This window comes from Oculina patagonica, chromosome 3, assembly GCF_052425735.1.
Source record: "Oculina patagonica isolate OP01 chromosome 3, crgOcupat, whole genome shotgun sequence".
Classification (NCBI taxonomy): domain Eukaryota; kingdom Metazoa; phylum Cnidaria; class Anthozoa; order Scleractinia; family Oculinidae; genus Oculina; species Oculina patagonica.
In genome coordinates this window covers 5,760,261-5,785,684 of record NC_135760.1, presented here as the reverse complement: position 1 = coordinate 5,785,684, position 25,424 = coordinate 5,760,261, and the positions used below count along the sequence as shown (strand labels likewise).

The following is a 25,424-nucleotide window of genomic DNA, read 5'->3' as shown; positions in this document are numbered from 1 at the left end:
ACACTTAATGTTCGTCTTCTTGAATAGGTAGGTGGAACACATGCATATTTCTCGTTCTTCGAGCGAGTTGCGCGAAGGATAAGTGGAACACATATATATATCGTTCTTAAAGCGTGCTGCGCGAAGGATAAGTGGAGTACATGCATATTTTTCATTGTTAAAGCATGTTGCGCGAAGGATAAGTGGAAAACAGTGGAACCTCGATTTAACGAACCTCTATATAACGAAGTCCTCGGTATAACGAACGATATTCTTCAGCCCGGCCAAAGTTACAGTAAAATGTATGGAACAGTCCCTCGATATAACGAACCTCGATATAACGAAATCCTCGTTATAACGAACACAATCCGGAAGCCCAAACGTAAAATGTACCCCAATATAACGAATTTCAGTTAACAAGCGACAAAAGATGAATGTAGAACAGACCAACAAGGATGAAAATGCTTAAATCCTAATAGGAAGACAACTTCGAAGACATATGTCCATACCTTTGTGGGTATTAGACATTAAAGCACAAAGGTTATTTTTGACAGTCGTTCAGATCATTAAATGCTGGGTAGTGCAACGCAACAGCGTGAAAAACAATTATTAACTACCGTAATGATTCGATTTAGCGCCCTCCTTCCAATAAGCGCCCCCCTTCCGAATAAGCGCCCCCCTTCGAATGTGTTTTTGTAAATAAGCGCCCCTATTCCAATAAGCACCCGTATTCTAATAAGTGCCCCTATTGTGGATAACTTCCCCTACTAAAGTCGTTGACGTTAACTAGATAAACACCTGACCGTTCTCCGTACAGTTTATGTATATATTTACTGTTTAAATGAACATTTATTTGTATAGGTAATCGCATGGGGCCGAGTAAAATTAAGGATTAATATCACTTGTGTTTTCAGAAGTTGCAGAAATTGCCCTCGTCGCACTTCTGAAAACACAAGTGATATTAATCCTTAATTTTACGAGGAAACATGTGATTACTTGTTTATGACATAGAGGGCAAAATTTTCTCTTTTTTATTAGAAAATGCGCGCTGTTGCGCAATTTCGTAGGAACCCATTTCAATGATCAGTTAACGTCAATAAGTTGTGAAATGCACAAATCAGCTGAATGAAATTTTATTTTTGCGCAACAACGACAAAACACAGAAACCAGGCCTGCCGAAAAACGTTTTCCATCAATGAAATTTTAATGCTTTCTAGGCAAAGTTAAGCCTTTTTATGTTTTCCAAACGTAAAAAAGTCACACAAAAGTTTTAAAAGTTACTCAGAGTCAAAAGGACGCTTAGCGCCGCTGCTGCTTGAGCTTTTCTGGGCTGAATGATCTCCCGCAATATTCAAAGTGACGCTGCAATGGCTGAAGTTGTAAACAGGCTGGCTGGATCCACATGAAGCTGCAAATGGGAACGAATTTGGTGCATTCAGCTGTCTCAAGACACTTCTTTGGGGCGGACCACTGTTGTCAGTGATTCCTGAAATCAGCTGCTGTTCTAGCTCGTCTCCTGAGTCGTAGTCGTCGAGTCCTTGGGCGGATGTATGGCCTGTGATGTTCTTTATTTCACACTTTGGAACGCCGGAACTCTTCAGTTTCTTCACCACCGTTTTTCCCCTAGCGCTGTGGTTTGTGATCTTCTTCTCAGGACATACATCTTGAAGCGGTGAGTTTTCTTTCATTTTCTTCATTATGGTGTTGATGCTGTTTTTGCCCATTGGTGTTTTCTTGTATCACACGGCTGAAACCGGGTTATCAATAACCGACAGGTAAAATGGGCCTTGCGATTTTATTTCTGTCGGTCGCCTTTCCATGTAGAGCTTGAATAACTTGATGGGGCACCTTTCTCCTCCAGTGGCAAACATTTTTGGAGTAACTAATCGTTGTTTTACGCTTAGTCCTCCTTGCCTCGTCTTTGTAAGTCCCTCGGAGAAAGTTAGAAATTCATTTCCACCGTCGTCCTTCTGCAGGCAAAAATCTTTAACCTTCATTTGGTGATGCTCTTGTCGCCCTCGTAGGCCGAAGTGCTGGGTCAACAACCACCACATTGTGTTACTCAGGGCACGGGGAGTTTCACTGCCAAGCTGGCCGTTCTGCCAGAGGATTTCTTCTTCTTCAGTCGTCAAACTTTTGGCTCGGTTCGGTCGCTTACCTTTTCCTTGCTCTCTAAGTTTTCGCGCTTTTCCTTCCAGTACTTTCCTTGAATTTAGAAACTCTCTATCTCGTATTATAGATTTCGGGTAGGACTTCGTCTTCAAGTATCTCTCGAGAGCAGCTTGCATTACTTTAAGCGAATCCGGCTCGTATTCTTCTCCGTTTTCTTTTCGTAGCTCGGCATAAAACTGCGACAGTGTTTTGTCCAGCGCTTCGCAGTCGTACTCTTCTAGACTTTTTTCCTGCTTTCTTTCAGTCGCCCACTTCACGAAAACGTTCTTCCAGTGTTCTGTGCTTTTTTTGGTGTTTGCATTTTCGCTCATTTGCCTGAGTTCTTCGATAAATCCATCGTCCACCGCCTCGAAACGAGCCGCCATTGTTTAAAAAAAAAGCAAACAAAGAAATTTTTCACCGTTGCTAAGCAACCAAAGAGCAATTAATAACAAGTAATTTTGCCCGGGGCAATTACCAAAATTAAGGAAAAATGCCCTCTGTCTTAGCCAATCAGCATTCAGTAATTTTGCCCTCTATGTTATAATAAAAGTAACTGAACTGTTAACAATTTCTAACTGTTACAGTTCCTGTTATTGTTAGATACATTTGGTTGTTTCTCAAAATGTTAAATAAGCGCCCTGTCTCGAATAAGCGCCCTCCCTTGAGGTGCCAAAAGTAATTAAGCGCCCCGGGCGCTAAATCGAATCAGTATACCTCGATATAACGAACACTTTGGTTGTTTTTCCGCAAATTCGTTATATCGAGGTTTTCGATATAACGAACCCTCGATATAACGAACGCATTTCCACAGTCCCTTGGCACTTCGTTAAATCGAGGTTTCACTGTACGTGTATATTTTTCGTTCTTAAAGCGGGTGCGCGAAGTATAAGTGGAATACATGCAAATTTCTCGTTCTTACCAAAGCGTGTTGCGCGAAGGATAAGTGGAATACATGTGTATTTCTCGTTCATAAAGCATGTTGAGCGAAGGATAATTATTCGTCGACTGCGGGACTGCGGGAGCATTATAGTTCAACTGCTTGTGGCTGGGCAATCGCTCCGACATGCCGAATATCGGCCAAACAAAAGGATGATATAAACGCTACAATAACAAAAATGGCAAGTGAACATTAAAATATAAATACACATCAACGGGAGTACCAAATTAAGCCCTTGTCCTGTAAGAACATCGACATAAATCACACCATCAACTCCCGCAAAATGCCGCGAAATGGAAGAGAACTGAGGAGAAGAAGAAGAAGAAGAAGAAGAAGAAATATCGTTTATTATTAAAAAACTTTTACACTTGGCAGTCCTTAGACTGAATTACGTGTAAATGTATTAAAACTTTATATATTACAAGATTTAAAAAATATTAAATGCTATTTACATTAAAATATATTAAAAACTATTAAAAACGATCTATACAATGTAATTTAAACTATTGTCTATAATAAAAGAATTTTTAAAACGGTCCGTCTTACAAACAGGCGTGTTGAACACTCTCTTATTCCGAAGTTGGTGGCTGTTGGTTGGTCTTTCAGGCAGCAGATTGACAAGTTTGTGGTTTTTTGTAGTTACAATGTCATTAAATAGACTCTTAGAAAGCCAATCACGCCTACCAGCTAGGGTGGGGATACCGGCCTCTTCTAATGCCTTTCTGTATCCTGGATTTGGGAAAATTATACGCATTGCACGCCTCTGGATGCGCTCTAATTCTTCTGACAGATAGCCAGGAAGGCTGCTGTGAAACAACTGGCATGAATATTCAAGGACTGATCTTATTACACTACAACTAGTGGTAACCACAGGTTAGAAAGTGCGGGCCTCGATGCAGTTTAGAGAAGGTACTGAAGGGAAGTGTTTTTAAATCACTGGACAAAAGAAAATTATTCCGAGTAAGGTCGAGTAACGCGTCACGCTTAAGTCACGAATGTTTTTTCGTTTCCTATTGCCTCGAACCAATCAGAGTTGCTTTTTTGATTGACAGTTTTGCGAAGTGTAGTCGAGCACGCGGTGTGAATTGAGATGTGATTTTCCTCCGTCGGCAAACTCGCTTTGTTGTCAGTGTTATAAGGAATTTCTCGAGAATAACCGTTGTTGGAATCATTCGCTTTGCCGTAGTTTATCTGTGATACAATCACAGCAGATCTTCTCAAAATCAACACCTATAAAACAACGTCTGCAAAATGTAATGTCTGCAAGACAGAAGCCTCGATCTAATGTGACAAACTGTTGATTTTTCGCATTCTTATCGCTCTTGGAGACAAGATTTTTCTCTTCCGGTGTTACGACAAACTGTCATGATTGACACATTTTTGCATTCCGATCGTTCTTAGTGGAAGAACAAAATTTTCAACTTCCGGTTTGCAGATAGCCTTTATAAACGTGGCGCGCACGCGTAATATGCAATCCGCTGGTCACTGTCAAGATTAGGGTTGCGGGCCTCTCTTGGGCCCGCAATAAAATAGAACTAGATCATTAGAGCTGACTGCGGCACATATCAAGGAAAAAACCCATAACTTCAAGTCTAAATTTGACCGTTAAAACGGCGGGGCCCTCCCGGGCCCACCGTACTTTTCTTAAAGTTCAACTATCGAACTTAAGTTCTATGCAAAAATAATCTACAGTACTGATCCTTGTTTGTCAAGAAATGAGCAAATGTTCATCGACGTCGAACGCTTGCGCCAAACAACCCTTTACCATATGGCATGATTTTAATCGACTAGTTTTGAGAGAAAAATCGCTTCCCTTAATTCAGAACTTGACAGATGACTGGCCTAGGTATTATTCTTCCAGCTCCAATAAAATAATCCGTAACAACCGTAAAAGTTTCGCCGGAATCGCACGAAGAAGATGAGACCTTCTCAAAATCCCGCGACAAAATTGTCCGCCATTGCTTCCACCACGGTGACAAATGATTGGTCGAAAAATTTCACGTGAACCGTGTCCAACACCGCCTGATTAGCAATGATGAAATAGTGTTCTACAACCATCTCTGTTAAAAAAATGGGTTTAAGTCGAGAATTAAGACTACCCAAACAAATACGTCTTTTAGTGATTAGCTGGCTTTAAGTGCTATTTTCTACAATTTCCTTCAGTGAAATCTTCTGAAATTTTTACAGTACATGGATACAACCTGGAAAAAAATTGTAAACGGGAAAAAAGTAAAGGTTGTTAAGGCAGATTTTTTGTTATCTGCAAATTTGTGTCTTTTCCCTCTGCGTAAAAACACGTCTTATAGATTTTCCTAAAAAACGAGCGCCACATAAAGCAAAATAATTATTTTCTCTCTGCCAACTTTTACGAAATTTCACTGAAGGAAACTCAAGAAAAGCTAGACGAAAGTTGCCATTTTTCCCCAGACATTTGTAACAAAAACGTCAGCAGAATAGAAATTATCCAAGATCGCTATTTGAACATGCGTCAACGTTGAAACCACTAGGCGCTCGATTACAGTGTTTACTGAGCGTTTGATGTAATTGCATGAAGAAAATCTACAAACTCATAATCTTTGGAAGATTAAACAGCATTGTACGGCCATGGAAATCTATTACGGATAAAGTTATCCTTTGAAATGTTTAACATAAATCCGTTGTTGATCATTTTTGTCTGAGCTCGCTTCAGCTCGCGCGCGAAGATTCCGAATGCTTGCATCATCAGCGCGCGCGGTCATAAACCATATGAAGCCACCTTAAAGCGTGAATAACAGCAAAAAATACAAATATTTCCGAAGGCTTCACGAAAACGTTTTTGAATGACTGCGCACTGAAATGGAAGGAATGGAACGAGTTTTTGACGTCATAATTGGTGTTTATGAAGACGACCGCAGACCGATTCCACAGACCGCACGCAAAATTTCGTCATTTCACATTGTTGTTCGGCAGAGAATGGCTTTGAAGTGTACCAAGATTCAAAACGCACGTGCATAGTTAACGCACGTGCAGATGATTCTGCTCATTAGCGTAAAATGCTAATGAGAAGAACAGAAGAGATTCCTGATTTGTTTTCATACCAGCATGCATTCTACCTATGTCTCACATGATTATGCAAAACGACAGCAAACAAAACTTTAAGCTATTTTTGAGCTTTAGCTATTTTATTTAAAAAAATGCGCGTCTCTGAACAACAAACAACAATCAATGAACTGAAAAACGGCCGAACAGAACGAAATAACTGCTTGAAATGTCACTAAACACATTTATTTAAATTCTAACGTTCGGTCTGCGGAATCGGTCTGCGGTCGTCTTCAAAAACACCAATTATGACGTCACAAGTTTTTATTTCCGTCAATTTTCCGACAATTTTTCCGAGCTCTCTACGATTATGAAGGCCTGAAAAATGCATTTTTCAACTTGTCCGATTGCCTTGAAACTTCGGGATATGTTTACTTGGCTCTTAATAAACACATGGGCAAAAAATAAAAAAAATCGAAATTTCTGTTCATTTGACCTTTAAAAGGAAAAAGTTGGACAATCATGACATATGGTCGAAAGACGAAAACAGCGATTTCTAAGATCGCTACCCAAGACAAAACAAGTTGAACATACCACCCATTCCCTAAAACGCCACAGCAAAATTCGGTTGAAAGTCTTTTGACTTGAATGAATCGTGGTAAACGTAAAGCAGAATCCTGACGTGTTTCATGTAAGGAGGACGCACTCTTTCTACGCTTAAAAGTTGTCATCAAATACTATGCATAAGGTATAATTTTTCTACTTTATTTTCTGTTTTTCAAAATAAAGATTGCGAAGACATCAGTGTGTTTTTAAAGAGCTGTCATTTTTGTCGAAAGATAAAGGTACACTATGATGCAAAAAGGTCATCTATGCTCTGTGTTTTTATTCATAACAGAGCCTTACGTTTCGTTTAGCAATTGTATACCTAAAAAAGTGAAATAAATTTGATAAGTGGAACTGAACTGTTGATCTTTGTTTTGCTCGCCTGTAAATAAAAGCCGTTAGATTCTTTCAAAATGTTTCTTTATTTGTGGCCCGATATTTTTAAAATTCACCAGAAAGAAGAGTAGTGTTTGAGAATAAAAGAGTACTGTAGGTTCAGTGATACATGGCAAAATCTGCGACATGGCAACCACAAAACGTCATTAATGCCCACAGTCCATTGTGCGCTATTAAAGATGGCGCCGCGGGAATTTCGAAGAGGCTAAAAGGTTCTACTTTGAAAATTGATAAAAAAAAAATCAGATAGCTAGGTAAGTCATTTTATTAATATAGGATCTATTATAGGCACATTTGAAACATTTTAAGCGATACTTGGAAAAGCAGTGGAGGGTTCCTTTAATAGTTTAGACAGCTCTTCATGACATTTTGTTGTCAGCTTTATAACTTCACTGTCTTTTAAAATAAATATGTCCGATGTGACTTTTTAGATAACACGTAAGAGACTACCCCGTTGATTTTTTCAAAAGGTTTTCTATGTCGTATGTCTTCTGTATCGTAATTGATCTTTATTTAAACTTAAAGGAACTGTGTCACAAGTAAATGCAGTCATGTAAGAAATGACCATCAAATTTGGTGAAATATAAAAGTAAACTCTTAAAACGGTGAAGGAACAATTCAATAACACAACAAATATCAAAGTACGTACGGCCAAAAGTCGGACGAAGATTGAAATGTATTGCAATTTCGTTTTTTTGAATATTTTTGGGCTGAACAGTTTTTAAAGATAGTATCGTTTGTTTGAAACTTTAAGTTATAACGCCCGGGGAACACATTTGGTTGCAATTAAGCTATATATGGCTTTGTCATTTAGGTCCACAGAATTAAATTCGTTGCAAACATTAAGTTTCACAGCAAATATTTGGCAAAATTTGATGAAATAAACTTAATTCAGCCGTGACACAGTCCCTTTTAACGTTAAAAGCTTTGAGAAAGACAACTCTGTTTAGTGTCCCAATTACAGTGTTTGCTCTTAGGCAAGAACCAGGTTGGTGTGCAAGTCGACATTAAATTTAATCCCGATTAAACAAACTAAACAAGTTTCCAAGAATTGTGACAGCAAAAGAAATTCGTCACTCCAAGGAAGATGCTTTTTATTATTATTATTATTATTATTATTATTATTATTATTATTATTATTATTATTATTATTATTATTATTATTATGGAAAAAAGTATAAAAAATCGCTGGAACTTTTAAATATGATTTTAACAAATGTCTTACCAAAGGGTATCTTTGGGCAAAATATGAGCGATTCGCCAAATGGGTCGCTGACGGAAAGATCTCGGCCCTTACAGTCGGCCGTTCTTAAACTATGATGGAATTATAAGGATGCACTCAGTGATCAACAAAGTAACCTTTGAACGACATAGAAAGGCATAAATTCATTCTCTAAAGTGTGAATAGACGTAATCAGTACGTTTTAGCAATATGCCAGGCCACTATAAGTGGATTTCCAATTCTTACCAAAACCTTCATTGCATTCTTAAGTAGCACCAAATTATGGTGACACTGTCCCTTTAAGGCCTGGCCAAACGGAGACGCAAGTTAACTTACGTCTACTTGCGTCTCCGTTTGGCCAGAGCTTTAAATTGAGTGCCCTTTATTAAGGCCTTCGCTCCACAACGGCCAGTTAATCTTGTTTTAAGGTAGTCATTAAAGCCGAAGAGTTTGGTGTATAATTTTGAAGTAGTCTTTTCGAATCATTGGATTTCATGTTCGAAATAGGGCAATGCAACTAAATTTCGGGTTTCATTGAGATTTGCTTGGACGAATTAAATCAAAGTAACTTCAGTTAGGGCTTTCCACAAGTTGCTCGGGATTTCCCAAAAAGTTGCCCGTAATTTCTCAAAAAGTTGCTCAAAAGTTGCTCCAAATATCCAAAAAAGTTGCTTCTGATAAAAAAAAAGTTGCTCCAAAAAATCCAAAACGCTGCTTCTAATCAAGGGAATTTCTCTAAATATATGATAATTTCCCTTTGAGGGTAATATTTCTAAGCAGTTTTATGCAATTTTACAGCAAAAGAAGTACTTAAATATCATCCAGTAAGGGGAAAATTTGCTAAATAACAAGAATTTCGTTAACTGAGAAAAATCGTGAAGATATCGATGACGTCATGTTTGCAGGCGAGTTTTGTAATGTTTTTATCCAGAATGAGCCGAAAGTTGAAACGTCTTCAGATGTTCCTCGAAAATGTTTGGCAAACTTCGCAAATCTTCGGAAACGTTCGTATGGCCTTTGAACAACACTCGGATAATCTTCGGAGATCTTCGGTCTGGAAATTGCTCAAAATGCAACAAGTTGCTCGAGAGGAAAAAAGTTGCTCGAAATATGAAAATTTGCCAGAAAGTTGCCGAGCAACTTGTGAAAAGCCCTAACTTCAATCAGCTAATGCTTCCCTTTTCTCTACCTAGACAGTAAATTAGGTAAACTGCCTCGTCCTCAGTCGCTCGCGATCGTTGGGGTCCCATTCCTCCCACTCGCGTCTCTCTATCAGAATCAGCGCTCAATCGGACTTGGAAAAGCCTGTGGAGGAGGCAGAAGGGTAAAGACCATACCACAACACCTGAAACTTCGTGCTTTACTCTTTACGATAAGTGTGTGGGTTCTTTAACGTCCCCTGCTGACCATAACACTGAAGATGCAGGAGACGGGGTCTACGGTTTATCGTCCTTATGTTTGAAGACTAGAACTGATCTAACCATTTGCAGATGTTCTACTCAGTTATTTTTAGACACTGAGTGTTAGTATGAAAGCCGTCATAATGAATTAGAAGCAATAAAGCTCATTGACAGAATTTCAGTTTATTAAGTATAATCAAGAATTTAAAGGTTTTACAGCACAGTCAGCACATTATTCCATTTCGTACCCTACTAGATTCTAGAGTGATGCGACATAATACATCATCTCAAGGAAATGAACAATTATACGTTTTCAATTACATCACTTCAATTATCAAACCATTTTACTTGGCTGCACGCTTAGATGAAAATAGTTTTAATATGATTGCATTGACTGTTCATATTCTAGTCCCAAACTGCTACTGTATCGTACTAAGAATAACTTCAATCAAAAAGTTTTGTTAACGTTATTGATACATTTATCACATGATGCTTTGCATACATGGTTTTCAAAGATTTTCTCGATTTCTTTTTCCGTGCACGATCTTTGTGTTTGCATTCCGCAATATTTAGAATCTCTCCTTTTGGTGGGGAGATAGACGATATTATATCCCGATATTCGCAAAGCAATTCGTACCTCAGGTGATAGTCAGCGATATCTTGGCGGTAATGAAACCTATTACTGACGTACTGGGGTCTTGGAAGCATCTTGAACACGACTTCTTTGCCTGTGTTGTCCTTGATAAGGAACTGAACCTTGTCTTGCTCATTGCTGGGGCTGTGAAACACGTACTCGAGTAACGGATTACCGCCTTTCTTATATATTTCGTAACGGTTACCCCTCCGCATGATTTCCACGTGTTGGAGCTTCATGCCGTCTTGTAGCATGATTGCGACGATATTTTCACCACCCCGGTCGTAGATGACATCCTTCGAATCATCAAGGATGACAGAGTAGGCGTCATTTCCTAGACCAGAGTACAGCCGGTTGGCACCAGTGCCCATCTGCGCCATCAGATCTATGTCGTCATCCAAGTTCACAACATAATCGTCCAATGCACCTCCAATGACCTCATGCCTGACATTTGTATACTCATCGTTTTTTAGCAGCAGAAGATTGAAGCAATGTTTGCTCAGCTCGAATCTCTCAATGTCTTCGAAAAAAATGTGTTGGGCATCTTCGACCATTAAAGCGTAAAAGGGAAAACACTGGAAATTACTTCACCGCGGTGATCGTCAAACAGATCATCAACTACATCCGAAATTTGACTTATGTATTCGTCAATGGTCTTTCCTTCATTGAGGAGCACTATTCTCTGGTCAGGTGATCGTGTGGACGTATCTGGCTTGTAGTTTGTCATGCTTAGTACATCGTGATACGTGTAACTTCCTTTGATGACATCTTTCTCTGCATTGTTTTCCCCATAAGTCAGCCTGGCATCGCTGTCGTACGCTATTCTTTTTGGCTTTTGCTGATCCATTGTCTCGTGGTTCGCTCGGCGCATGGAGAACGCCACAGAGCCAGCTGATTTCCTTATGATTGCGAGGTCTGCTCCAGGTCCAACTAGGATATCATCATTACCAATTCCTTCTACTAAGAAGACGTTATCTCCACCAACATCGGTCACTTCGTCGTTGTCAACAGAATAATGTCCTTGCCTTTCCCTCCCTGAATGATGTCTCTCTCAGGGCCACCACCAGAAAGATAGTTTTCGCCTTCCCAGTGAGAATTGTATGTGTTAATGGTATCACTTCCCGCTCCTCCGTCTATCTTAACTATTCCTTTGTTCCTTACCGACTTCAGTTCAAAGTGATCGTCTCCTCCCATCCCAAAAGCTTCAGTGTTTTCCTCCAATATTACCTTGTCCGTCAGGTCGTTATTTCCCAGAAAGATCAGCGCGTTATCTTCGCGTTCGACAACGCTGGGACAAAATGTAAAACCTTGAGCAGCATCAGCACGACACTCATATGGTTTGGCAAATTTTTCATTGTACGTAGCAAAGAATACAATCTTGTTTTCCAGCTCAGCTGTGATTTCAAAGTCACGTTTTAAGGTTTGTGAGTTGGACCAACCTTCAGCTTCGTACTCTCCACTTTCTGCGTCATCAGAAAAAACGGCAGGATAAGCGAAAAGGAATTTCTTTGGTTTGATGTCCTGGATAATTGTCTTCATACTTTCCTTGAGTTTGTCGGCGAACTCATCCCGTTTTTCAATCAAATGGGCCAGTCTTAAAAACTCTACAAATGCTGTATACTTTGTCAGTTCATTCGATCCAGTTTTCACATCGTTAATTGCTTTGGCCACGATATAGAAAGCCGCAGGCGTTGTTTGCGTCATCAGTATGTAGTAAGCGTGGAATATGTCTCCCTTGGCATGCGCGTCGAATATCTCCACCATAGATGCAAAATCCGGAGAAGGGACGAGAGGCGCTAGAAATATTTTGACATAATCTTTTGGCTCCAGGTCCTCCTGACTTACAAGTCCTGATGCAACTCCGGTAGCATACGATGCGATGTACAGGACAGCGGCTACAGCATACCCAATAGGTCCAAGAGCGGGTAATGCTTTGGCACTGGTTGCCAATATTTGAGAGACACCCATCGCTATATCGCCAGCCATTGCAGTAACAGAACTACTCAGAGCAAGAATGTTAGCATCCGTCACTTCTTGATTTACTGCTATTGAATTAACCACGGTATTGTACCCATTTATAACAAAGTCAAGTCCGTTGGCAGCGGCGGCCGAAAAGCTTCTGAATTTAAGTGAACCGGCGCCCCATTTTGCTTTTAACTTGTCCATTATTCCAACTTTTTCAAGAACGGCTGTCATTCCTTGACCCAAGTGCCCTCCAGTCTGGGTTGAAAGCCAGGTCTGTGCCTCCCTAAGTTTATCCATCAAAGAAGAATCGGCAGTGACCACACCAGATTTCAATTTTTCTTTTAAAAGCCAGACAACATTGCGCAAAGAGTTCAGTCTTTGAACACGGTTGTGTAACTTGCCGTTCTCAGGATTGGGGAGACCTTCAAAGCCTGCTTGTGTGTCGGCACGGATCACCTGGAGATTTTTTATTCCTTCGCCAAATGTTATGGTGGCATCCAGCGTGGCAAGTGAACCAACAATTGCAAAATCTTTATCGTTGAATTGCTTTTGGAGATTAGGGGAACTAGCTTTCATTTCATCTAGGTATTTTGGCAAGTTAAGTTGGTAGGTCATCTCGGTTTGCCGATGAAGGAGTTCAATGGCAGTATCGTCGTCCATTACGTAACCAGGTAGAATGTATTCACTTGGAACTTCTTCTTGTTCTGCTTCGCTATTTCCATTCTCGCTGGCAAAAACGGTACTGGAATACACCACAACGAAAACAATCGCTGCGACCAACTGCAGCCGATTCATGATCGTTCAGTCACTCAGCGATCGATAGTGAAGTTTGAAACTGGAAGAATTGAATAGAATAGATCGTTTTCAGTGAGGTAATATTTGGTAATTTACAATGAGGTAAAGTAGTTTTTCAGCTGAGGTAATATGTGTCAAACAAAATTGAAAACCGATGAGACCTGCGAATGAACAGCTGAGAAAAGGCGAAAGATTTCTGTCATTTTACAGCTGTTCTGAGACCTGAAATAACAGGTGAACGCATTCGAGAACTACCCTTGAAGCTGGTGTCCGATCAATCCAGCCTGCGCCAAATGGAATACTTGACGTAGTCCGTACAGGAAGAAAACAAATATTCGTTCCCGTTATTTGAATTGTAGGTTAGAAAAAGATTCGTCCCTCTTTCGCTAGTAAAGGGAGAAAAGGTATTCGACCGACCGATTTAATACCAAGCAGACAAACAATACAGTAATGTAGAATTTTTTAAAAATGTGAAATTTTCGAACTTAGATGTTTTGTTCCGTCTGGCGACACCGTAGGTAAGTTTCTGTTATCGAAAATATCTCAGGACAAATCTGGCGGCCACAACAGGACAAAAAGGCAGAAGTTGGCGATTCATGAGACGTAGTCGAAAGATGAAAACAGCGATAACCGAGATCACTACCCAAGGTAAAACAAATTGAAAACACCACTCATTCGCCAAAAGCCACTACAATAAATTATACAATCTTCGGTTGAACGTCTCTTGACTTGGATGAGCCATGGTAAATGCGGGAAACGTAAAGCAGAATACTGGCAGGTTTCATATAAGAAGATAAGAAGGTAGCACTTTTTCTACGCTAAACACATTAGGACACGAGCACCATTAATAGCTGTATAAGAATAGTATCCACTGAAGTCAAGAAGTTAATAGTTGTCCTCATCATCATTATTATGAATTAAGAAATTTCTTCTACTTTATTTCCTGTGTTTTTTAAATAAGAAAAACATTTTTTTTTTCTTTAAGAGAAAACGATTATGAGAAAATTTACGAAAGAAAGAAGATAGACCTTAGCCCAATGTAATATTTAAACACACATGTACGGTGAACAGTTTTCTCCTTTAAACCAGATTTCTTGTAATGATTTGTTTTCATATTTCCATGTCTTTAATTTTAATTCAGTCAGCTGTTTCTTAACAGCGAGTCTTCTCTCTTATAGAGATAATAATAACTTACAGGTCTCTGTTGTACTAAACTATCTAAAACGCATGGAAACGGATAACGCTAAATGGATAATTGGAAACAGTCAACGGACACCAAGGAGATACATTTTCTTTGGGTGGGGGAAATACTCAGTCAAAACAGACATTAGAAGTTGACTAATAGCAAACACCGTACGTTAGTTTTTTCAAGTACATAGTAATTGAAATAAATGTGTCAAATGTGGTTTTTTAGATACCACGTGGGAAAAGGTTCCCCATTGATTGTTTTAAAGTACGCAGATATTCTGACACTTTCATTCGAGGAAGACAACTGTGTTATTATGTATTCCGAATTCTCAGTGTCGGGTTACATCGTCTTCTTTAGGCAAAGTCTACGTGTGGAAGTCAAGACCTGTTTTACTAAATCACGGTCAAACGAACTAAACAAGTTTCCAAGAAAAAAAACAGCAAGAGAAATTAAGAAGGAATTAAGAAAATGTCTTTCAAGAGAATACGCTTTTATTATTAATATTATAAAACATAAAACGTTTGTCCGTTACTGACAACCAGAGACCCCATCTTCTTCCAATAGTCGTAAACTTCTGAACTGGAACGATACATAGGTCCTGACATGTATCTATTGATCTGCTTTATGTTGCTTTTCCAATCATCGTTTTCAACACTATACTAGATTGTGTTTGAGTGACTGAACTTGGAAGTCGGAAAGGATTAATATTATAATTTAGAATAAAACCGCTGTATACGCGTGATGGAATTCTAGCAGGCATTGTTTTTGGCTGACTCGTCCCCAGTCGTCTTTTCTGTCTCTCCTGTGTCCAGGAAAACTGGGTCAAACTGAAAACGGAGGGAATCATGGGAAGGAACAGAAGAATGGAAGGAGACGACTGGCAGATCGTGAGTCGAAAAGTGTGTTGAAAAGTCAAAAAGTGTGCACTGGCCGTTTTTCGGAAATATTTTTTCCTAAATACATCAAAAGTCTCAATTTGTCTCCCTTCCTTCTTCCTTCCCATCACACCTCGGGCTCCCCGCGCTTCTCACGTTAATATTAATAGGCGAGACTGAGAGATGACTGCGGACGAGTCAGAGGTGGGGATACCAGTGGGTTACCATCTCGGCTGCCAGCTGTTACAAATCCTTTTGACGACAAGAAGAAAAAGTTAGTCGCTGATGATACCGTGCCGGGGAAATGAAAACCGTACACGTCAGAACACCACGACACGACAAGAAACGAGAAAACCTTCAAAGGGAAATACCGCGCACAAGGGGCGATCCCAATCACTTTCGTGTTGGGTGATTTAAATATTTACATTAACAGAAATGCAAATAAAAGATGAAATGTGATGAAGAAAGCAAAGAGGGGCAAAACCTTTGTGAAGGTGGGCTGGAGTACTTAAAAAATCTGAAAAAAAAAACTTCAAGAAAGACGAGACACACGATGACCAGCAAGAAACATGTATCTAACTGTACACTACTCGTCATAATATTTGCTCGTTTATAAAAAAAGGCTAAAAATGTAATTTTAAAAAGTTCTAAAAACCAAAACGTGTGGTGGTGGAAATTTTCATACAACTGATTTTACTAGGCTACAGCTAACACGTAAAGGGTTGACAGTCTTGCGCAACAAGCTTAGGGACACACCAATTTTTAAGGGGAGGTAGGGGGAATTTCCAAAAGAAAAAACGACTAAAAAAATCGTGCAAAGGGAGCCATGAGGAGAAAACCTTGTACAACCTGAAAGTGAAAAAATAAATATCTTGCCTAGAAAAACGCATCACCTCGGTCACTGATTATCCCATAAAGACCGACTAACCTCGGATAATAAGAACTTTTAGAGTACAGTCAGGCGTGTATACTCAGTTTCTGCAGCACGAAGCGACTAAAAGTATTTCAACTCCCGCTGGATGGGATGCCAGTCCTTTAGGGTTGCTCTCTCCCCCCCCCCCCCCCCCCGAAAACTTAGGGATTTGTCTAAGATGGATTGTTCCAAGAAATTGCGCGATGTATTGAAGAAACAACCTTCGGTCAACAAAAGCCTTGCATAGAAAAGATGTCACGTATTGCTTAAGTCTTATACATCGCTTCTCTTATTATAACACATGTAGCCTTTTGATCAGTTCATTATGAGTGTACTGCATTGATTATCATCTGATTCCAAGTTACTTTGGTAAAGCTTGTGATTGTCAACTTAGCAGTTTAATTTCATTAGTTTTGGGCCGCATTTAAATTTTAACTTCTTAATTTTTAAGCCTAGTGTCACTAGCGACGCAAGAACAAGCGCAAGCACAGGCGCAAGCACGAGAAAAGGAGAAGTTTTGATCCTTGTACTTTACGTATTCTCGGTGAAATAAAGGCTGTTATCCTTGCGCTTGTGCTCGCGTCACTCGGTGAAAACCAGGCTATTGTGTTGATTTTAAATCCTGTGTAACTTGTGAGAAATTTAATTAGGTTAGCATTGGGCCGTGCTTAAATTTTACTTCTTAATTATTTAAATAAAAACTAGCGATGACAGCATTTTCAAAAACAGTGTCATTGTCAAGAGCCAACGCTCTTGACAACGTTCCTTGCTAACTTCTTTAATTCCATTCTTAATACGTTCAATATTGGAGAATATTGTTTGTATGGGAATTTAGTTTCCCCAACTATTTGGCTGCAGTCATGCACTTTTGCATTTTTCTGTAATTATTTTAATTTACATACTTGTACCGGGACTTGTAACTGTCTTGTAGCATGACGAACCGGGATGACGAAGCATTATTAACTTAAAAATATCATCCACAATGCATTGGCCCAAATTAAACATGTCCAGCATTAAGGTATCAGTGTACCCCAAATGACCATCATGCGTTGGAGCTGTCTTACCGTCTGGTAATTAACGAAAACCCCAACAAAGTATATATTTTTTGAAAGCTTAGGAATTGTAGATGACGGAGATATACTTATTTTAAGTAAAAATAATAATGTTATCCAAAGAGAGCGTGTTATTTCCAAAAGTACCGAGGCTCATAAATCGGGTTCGTTTCCGGACAAATTTGAGTGGGAAAAAGCGATTAGCATCGCTATGTGTTCTTCACACATTTCTCTAAAGAAACTGTGTCGGGGAATATTGACTACTTGTCTGGTTTGTTTTTGACACGCAGATAAACTTTAAGAGTGTAAGGAACAACTATTGTCTGCGTTTAAACAGCCATAACTTTTGAAAGAAGAAAAAAGTTAAAATTCGCTGACACAGTTTTGTTGCTCAATTATCGGGCAACATTCTTGCCCAATTTCAGCGAAAATTGTTGAAACTCCATTGAAAACGAACTTAAAATGTGCGCCTCTCTCTTCGAAACTTTGTTTACGAGATACGAAAGAAAATGTATTTTGGGGCGTGCTTCCGCTTTAATGAGATTAATTACACAAGACGTGTGAAAATGATCACGCGTTGAGCGATAGAATAAAGGTTCATTTTACTTTAACAATAGAACTTGTTCAAAGCGGTGTCAAATGTTGCTTCTGGTCGGAAACAGTCTGTTGCATAATTTTATTTCTACCGCTCCCTTTATAACAATTTTCGTCTTAATGCAACAGTTTTAGAAATGTTAAATCTAAAACAACAAAAACGTGGAGTCGCAAGTAAGCCGAGGAACTGGTTGTGATGCCGGGTCGTGGCGTTACCGTCGTTACCGTTTCAAGTGGCGAAAAATAATTCGCTGTCGCTATCTACTAGTAAATCAGCCCAATCTTTTGCCTTTTTCCGTTGTTGCAGCATTCTTTGAACATGAGAAAGGAATGGGAAAATGTTTCTTCTTTCACGTCTGAAAAAAAATATATGCATTTTGTCAGCGAAAAACACCCAAAGCATCTCGTCGAAAACCAAGAACTGTGATATAAAATCACGCAACGGTAGATCGCCGCGCTTCTTAAGACAACCTGTTGACAGCTAAAAATATCAAATAATTAATGGCAAGAAAAGTTTTTCGTTCATAACTTTGTGTACAGTCAATCTTTTTCCATGCTCTTTTTTTTAATGAAAGGTCTTAATGAGATCTGCCTGAAAATACCAAAATATATTTTTCTTAAAAATGGTCAATTTTGGGGTATACTTGTTATCGAGCTACGAGGCTTGGCAAGAAAAATCAACCCGTTCAAGGCTTAATGAGAGGTCAGTACACCATTTGTCAGTGAGCCCCTCCCGGAGGGGATAGATGTTCTCTTGTTCCTAAGAAAATTTCTCTTGTGTTCCCTTGTTCCCTAAAGAAGTTTGTCGAATTTTGTGATCCCTGTTCCCCCCGGGGGGGGGGGGGGGCACTCAAAAAAGTTTTATACGGGGAGGCTCCGCCCCAAGCTTTTACCCCTTACCCTTTTATATACCATTTTGACAGAAAATTGTACCCCTTTCGTATACCTTTTAATGAAAAAAGGTACCCCTTTCATATACCTAAAAGACATGGCATAGACGTAGAACAGAACGTTTTCTTGTCATTTTCATGCAGCGCTTAATAAATTAAAATAATACAGCTATAAAGTGCGTCTGTTCAATATATTAATTAAAGGCCCTTTAAAAAACCTAAATGACGGATTTTCATACCCTTTCATATACCAAAACTTGTGAAATCCCTACCCTTTCATATACCTGAAGCCTGAAAAAGGTACCCCTTTCGGGCGGAGCCTCCCCGTATAGGCCATTATATGGAGTACCCCCCCCCCCCCGGGCCTTTTCCTTAAAATATCAGAAACACAGCTTTTGTTCCCTTGTTCCCAGCTTTAAGCCACGTTTCCTTGTTCTCTGAAACCCCTGCGAGGGCTTCGTCAGACTAGTCTTAAGTTTCAAAGTTATTTGGAGTCATTTGTTCGTTTTAAATTAAAAGTCTGATCATTGGTAAGGAATAACGTCGAGATAGGGTTTCAGACCCTTTGCTCTACCTTGTCTTCTTTCCAATTTGTTTTCTTCATCGCACTTTAATTCCTGTTAATTGGTGCGTTCATACCTATGATCCTGTGAACAACCGTAAGGGCTAATCGTTTGTCAGTAATCATGTTAAATCATATTCAGTAGCTATCTTGTTTCAGCTTAACATGTATAACCGAGATGTATAGCGCTAGCTGCGTATGCATGTAGATGTAGAGAAATGTTAATAAAGTTTTTGCCTCAACGTTGCTGTTTTTTTCACTGTCGTTATGACACTTGCCAGGTTTCCACGACTGTTAACTGAATTGACAGAATTATATTTAATTCACTATGCTAAAAGGATGAAAATCAGAAAAAGAAAACGAAGAGCCTCGATTTATGGTTCAAGTAAGCTCTTATTTGCTGACACTTGAGCACTATTAAATATTTGTATTGGAAAATGTAAAGAAGATAACAGTTCTCGTCTTTGAAGACTTTGTAATACAATGAAATAATTTTCTGCTAATTTATTTCGTGTGTTTTAAAATAACGCATAGGCGGCGGAGCAGGGTGGGAGCAGGGGGGCTGTAGGGCCCCCCCCCCCCCGTTCCTTCAAAGAAAATAAAAATTGCCCCACATTTCAGTACCGGAAGTATCGCTAGTGCAGCATAAAATTGGTTTGTCACGACACAGATCGTTTTATCAGGATCTAATTGGCGGAAAATTATAGAGGATAAATGTGATACCGAGTAAATGCATTGTGTCTATGATACAGGCAAAAAGGCAACAAATGCAAGGAATCGTTGGAGTACTTGTAATATTTCGATATAAGTCTTTATCATCTTCAGACTAAGGTGTCAAACAAGTAGCGTAGATTTAAATACTAGTGTAATTAGTGACGAGGGCGATGGGCGAAGGTCAAACGCATTCCCTTTATCCTTTGCACGCCCAATATCCTCCCAATAAGAGAGAGCTCGAGGCGCCCTGGAAGAAGGCAATATTCTGGCAGTTTCGTCAAAGCTTGTTTTTCTTTTAAATGTAAAGTGATTTGTAATTTTTTTTTTTTTTAGGAAAAGTGTCACAACACACTAATAAATTTAAATGTTCATACCCTTTGCTGGAGGCTGCACCTAGGCAAAACCAGGTAGATGTGGGAGTTAAGGCCTTATTTAGATAGCGATCAAATCAACTGAAACAAGAAGACAAAACGTTTGTTTAAAGGTGCGTTTAAAAGTTTTTGACCAGATAACTTGACGTTCTGACCATTGTCAGTGTTACAAAACACCATCTTTTATTGCATTAAAGCATACAAAAACATCATGGTGCCTCCAACAAATTCATACTCGTTAACTAGAACTGGGAGCAAAATCGTACAAGATACGATTGTTGTTCAGTAATTTATACCTTGAGACAAACCATTGCTACAAAATTTTTACACTTTTTCAAAGTAATTGTACTAAAGCGATCTGTATTGTCCCCCAGACCAAACTTCCTCTCTTTTGAGTACTAAAATCTTTAGTGTAGCGATCGATCATCATCTTAAAATGACCACTTTGATTTGGGTGATGTTAAAAGCAGAGTAATTTCCGATTATACTGCCGTTGATACATTCCTCATTTCAATTTCTCTTCCTGACGATCCATTTTTTGTGAAGGTACGTTTGTACCAATTGCCAATCCAGCTTGGCATACTGGATATTTTTTGCCCAATCTGACCGCAAAATCTGGAAACACTGTGACCAGCTGGAAGCATCTGCTGAGTGGTCTCTTCCGAAGTTGCTGCATCTTCGTCATCCTGGAAGATCACATTACGGCACATAGGGCACACATGGCTAAAAAAAGAAAAATATATATTAATTATTTTCTCTTGTTTTTGTTTCCTTTTTACGACGACTTATATTTTTTGAGCCTTTAGAGAGCAAAATTAAACAACAGACCTCGAATTGACCTGGCACTTGTTTATTATTATTCATGTGTTGGAGAAACATGAATAATTCCGTCAAATACTCAGCCGAGCAGATTGCTGTAAAAAGCTGTCCTGATAGTAGTCACTATTTATGCTTTAACTTTTCCTTTACTTGATATCAGGAAAAATATTTCCGTCGACCTTCAATTATGAAACAGTACGTAGGCGAGAAAATATTACACACTACATAGTGTAGTGTGCTACGAGCTTTTTTATTTCAAGAAATGGTTTTCAAAAGTCAGGGGCAGCTAACGAGGCAACTAGTATTTTTTGTCAAAAAAAATAACCGGGTTACGTATTGGTGTATTTCAGTAACTGGCAAAATTATATATTTATAGGTTGTCTTCCATGGTTTTACCAATATATACCGAAAGTGTAAGAGAAGTCATAAGTTTGAGTTCATCAGTCAATTAATTTGCCTCAACACAATGTCTTCGCAATTAAGGGAATATAATATTAAGAGCTTATTTACCTTCCATACAGAAAAAGCTCTTCAGCACAGTGTTTATGAATCATGTGGAAACACGGAAAAATAACAGCACCTGAAAACACCTCCTGGACGGGACAACAAAAAGTAGTGAATCTATTTAGAGACACCTTTAGTCAATTAAATTTGTTTGAATAAAAACTTAATTAATAATAATAATAAGTGAATTACCAACCTCCTGGCATATTGCACACGGATCATGTCCTCGGTCAGCAAAACATGTATGATTTTCCTTAAGAGAGAGTGCCATGCAAACATTACAGACGTCACAATGGAAATTATTTGCCTTGTCTCCCCTTTGAAAAAAAAAATTGAAAAGAAAACAATTATTAAGCTTTTGCGTTCATGGAAGGTTACTTTAAAATGATATAAAAGTCAAAGAAGCATACTTGCAAACAAAGTCAATGCAGCCATCCAAGACCCTTCAGCTTTCTTAAAGCAAGGGCGTAGTTAAGTAGCCAATAGGCCCGTAGAACTGGGCCTACAAAGATTAGCCAACTTTTATTTAAAAACGTGCAAAAATGAGCAAATCGCAACTATCCTTTCGCGATTGATCAAGTCTCTAGGAAGAAGAACCTCGTCAGACATCTAGTGTATGAAGCTAATTAATTATTTGGTGATATGTATTTGTCGTTGCTGAAGACAAATGCGTTTATATAAGCAACGAGTGAAAATTGCTTATTCTCTGTAATAAAGTACATGTATATTTAAATTTAGGTGCTACTTAATTGCACTCTTTGAGGGCCTTTTAATCGGGAACATAATCCCAACGTTACCAAACCTACAACTCTTCAGAAAGCTGACCACCTCATTGTAAAATACAGTCCTTTGTAGGTACTACTGAAGGAGTTGCAATTGGTTGTGGTTGTTATTCTGGCGATTGCAGTGGTGATGGCAATGGTGGTGGTATGGTTAAGTAAGTGGTGTTGATGATGGTAATGGCAAAAGTGGTGGTCGTCGTGTTGGTGATGGTGGCGATGGTGGAGAGTGGTATTGGTGGAGGTGATCGTGGAGAACAAGCAGGACGAGAAGGAGGCGAGTGGAGAAGAAAGAGGAGGACACAGAGGAAAAGAGGAGTAAAGCTCTGTTTTAAAATGATTCTGTGTTTAAAATTTGATCTGGAGGTGGTGGGGAAAGGGGATCAGTGCAGGGGAAACTATAAAGAGGACGATGTCATACCTGCATATACCGCAGTCGTTGCAGTGGTAAGGATCAACTTTCTTTTCAATAAGAAGTTTGCATTCGCCACAGAAATAGCTGGCAAAATACTTGGCACACGAATCACAGTTCTGGGAAAACTGTTCAAAAGATGCAAGTATGTCAATACCAAACCAACTGTTAATAAACTGACAACCTGACCTAGCTGCAATTTCATTTAAAAAACTAAATATATTTTCAATTCCAGAAATTACCCCTTGTTCTCCTCTACACGTTGTACACCTCAGCCGAGATCCATCCAGTGCTGTAGCCACTGGGTGCGTCTTCGTATTTCCTGGAGGAGAAGGTGGGCTTGCATCCACTGCGAGTTGTGAACCATTTTCTTTAGCTCTCTCGAAAACATTGTCTGCATTTTTGTTAGCCTCTTCATTACTGCTTGGCTCATCTAATGCTCTACCAGCAACTTCCATAGGTTCTTCAACTTCACCACTAGTTGATGGAACTTCTTGTAGCCCTGTATGATTGATCGTTAAGCCATAGTATTATGTTGCGTTTCAAAATTATCACACACTGAATCTCGCCGTTATAAGACAAGACGTGTAAAGTGGGGATGGGCGTGGTGTGACGTTTGTGGCAGCATGCTGAATTAACCAGAACTGACTTCTTAATGTGCAGGTAGTAGTTAACTTTAGAAAAGATTCCTTCCTCCATCAGGTAATGCCAAAACAATCGGATTGAGCTTTCGGTTGCTATTGGGTTTGTATTAAATTCTGTCTAGATTGCAGTCATTTCGACATAATAGTCCGCACAAATATTCTACCATCAACAAGCTAAGTACCTTTCTTTCTTAATAAAATAATAACCAGTTTAATACTGAATTATTCAGTAAACACAAATTACATAAGAGCATTTTTAGGCTAACTTGGAAAAAATGCAGGTACTTTTATGTGGTTTATACTGTAGTTATTACTAAGCAATGGTACCTTCAGGTTCACTACTACTTTCAGCTTGGCTGGAACCTCCCACCTCTAAGCATTCCCGCCTTTCCTCTGAGATGTTACTCGTCGTGAAAAAATCTTTTGAATGATCCATTGATGGTTTGCTATCCTCCTGTGGTTTCTCATGCAGGTTCTCGTTGTGGCATTTATGGCAGGGATACCAATCCTCCTCATCACAGCACGTGAAATGAATCAGGCAAGTGTCTCGCTCGTAATGTGGGCAATACGACGGACTAAGATAGAATGAGCTAGAGATTACTAGTCAAAACAATTGTACTCCAACCTGCTATATATTGTACAACAGTGCAACACAGCTCAACACTGCGCGAAATTTCTAGAAAGTTGCAGCGTGTCCCGAATCAGGCCAAGAGTGGACACAGGCCAAGAGTCTCAGAAAGAGTGGACACAAGCTGCAACTGCTTTTGTTGCACGCATTGTCAGCCATTTACAAACTAAAAGCTAGCAAAAACATGCACCAGCCGAATGGCTCGGTTTCTGACACGTGGTAACCGTAAACTAGCTGATGCGTTGCAAAATTTTCAGTTAAGATTTTAGGTTCACACATATGATTGCATCTGACTCGATTTGCATTTCGCTTGCTTCTTGAATGTAAACCTCATTTATTTTCTCGACCTCTTTGCAGTGATACCAAGCTATACTGAAGAGACATTAAATGCTGTTAATTAAAACTTTGCTGAGATTCCGAAGAAATCGAAGCATTTTAGCATGCAAGAACAATGTTAACCTACAGTTACCTACTTTTCTTGTGTATCAGTCTCAGTTTTACACGGCTTAGCAATTTCTTCACGTGTTTCCGCCATTGTCGCTTCGTCTCTTCTTTCTCACAAGAATTACAATTGTGGAAGATTTTATGCAAGCTATAAAAACTGAGGTGTTGCTTTGTCGACAGCAACAAAATTTCGAGGCCGGGAGTAAAATATGCCAATAAAGTAGTTTAGTCTGTCACAGAAAAGACGGGACTTTCCCGTGAAGGGGTTTCTCCCGATTTGGTCACTTCCTGTTTGGCTACGTCAGCTCAGCATTTCTCTATTTCGCCGTCAGATTACGTCTGTAAAGAACACTTCCCAGGATCCAAATTACTGCTTTGTGAGGGGACAACTGAGAGGTCGCTTTGTCAAAAGCAACACTGAGAATATCGAAGGGAGTGAAATATGCCCATCAAAGCAGTTTTCATTATCACAGAGAATGGTACGGGACTGCCCCGTGAAGGGGTTTTTCCCCGATTAAATGACTTCCTGTTTGGTTACGTTTCTTCTATTACGGGATCAGATCACGCCGTGTAGAACACTACCCAAGGGGTCCAAATTACCGAATTACTGGTTTGTGCGGAGAATTTTTAACTTTTTGGGATGAATTTTGATTTCGGCAATGGCAAAACACAATTATTTTTTTTTTTGGTTTTGCAGACGGACGAGAGACAAATTGTCATTATGCTAATATCATTGTTTGTGAAATCAACACCAAAGGGAAAATCCCGGGATTAAATTTTTAACATAAAGGCCTCCATAATGTGACATATGCACTATCTGGTTTATTTAAGATCCTTCGTTGATTACAACTTACCCAACCGGATTCTGGAAGGAAGTTGTGCGTTTCGATTTCTCGGTTTAGAAAATTGAACATACACTCGAACGTTC

General features: G+C 39.3%; 3 protein-coding genes across 3 annotated transcripts in view; all 3 read right to left on the bottom strand.

Moving 5' to 3' along the window:
* Window positions 1–13,115, bottom strand: part of LOC144646284 (uncharacterized) — a 29,231-nt gene extending 16,116 nt beyond the window's left edge. Inside the window, exon 1 of the mRNA XM_078505817.1 lies at window positions 10,022–13,115. Coding sequence (XP_078361943.1) covers window positions 11,337–13,106 — 1,770 coding nt within the window. The 5' untranslated portion in view covers window positions 13,107–13,115 and the 3' untranslated portion in view covers window positions 10,022–11,336. The remainder of the gene's footprint in view (window positions 1–10,021) is intronic.
* LOC144645960 (uncharacterized protein KIAA1958-like) lies at window positions 1,719–2,516 on the bottom strand. The gene has a single exon (XM_078505471.1). It carries the CDS (start codon window positions 2,514–2,516, stop codon window positions 1,719–1,721), a length of 798 nt encoding a protein of 265 aa, XP_078361597.1.
* Window positions 13,116–20,423: 7,308 nt separating the features above from the next.
* On the bottom strand, window positions 20,424–24,896 carry LOC144646282 (uncharacterized). Its single transcript, XM_078505814.1, has 7 exons — window positions 24,526–24,896; window positions 23,752–23,999; window positions 23,023–23,282; window positions 22,790–22,908; window positions 21,786–21,906; window positions 21,596–21,678; window positions 20,424–20,989 (listed from the first exon to the last, which is right to left on the bottom strand). Exons 1-7 carry the CDS (start codon window positions 24,585–24,587, stop codon window positions 20,749–20,751), a joined length of 1,134 nt encoding a protein of 377 aa, XP_078361940.1. The 5' UTR covers window positions 24,588–24,896; the 3' UTR covers window positions 20,424–20,748.
* Window positions 24,897–25,424: the final 528 nt, after the last annotated feature.

What these genes read in the sequence shown, in the direction of transcription:
- LOC144645960 (XM_078505471.1), bottom strand. Translation starts at nt 2,516, where the DNA reads ATGGCGGCTCGTTTCGAGGCGGTGGACGATGGATTTATCGAAGAACTC.
- LOC144646282 (XM_078505814.1), bottom strand. Translation starts at nt 24,587, where the DNA reads ATGGCGGAAACACGTGAAGAAATTGCTAAGCCGTGTAAAACTGAGACT. An exon ending in CGTGTAGAGGAGAACAAGGG is followed by an intron (nt 22,909 to 23,022) that starts GTAATTTCTGGA and finishes TCTTTTGAACAG; the next exon opens with TTTTCCCAGAACTGTGATTC. An exon ending in CGTGTGCAATATGCCAGGAG is followed by an intron (nt 21,679 to 21,785) that starts GTTGGTAATTCA and finishes TGTCCCGTCCAG; the next exon opens with GAGGTGTTTTCAGGTGCTGT.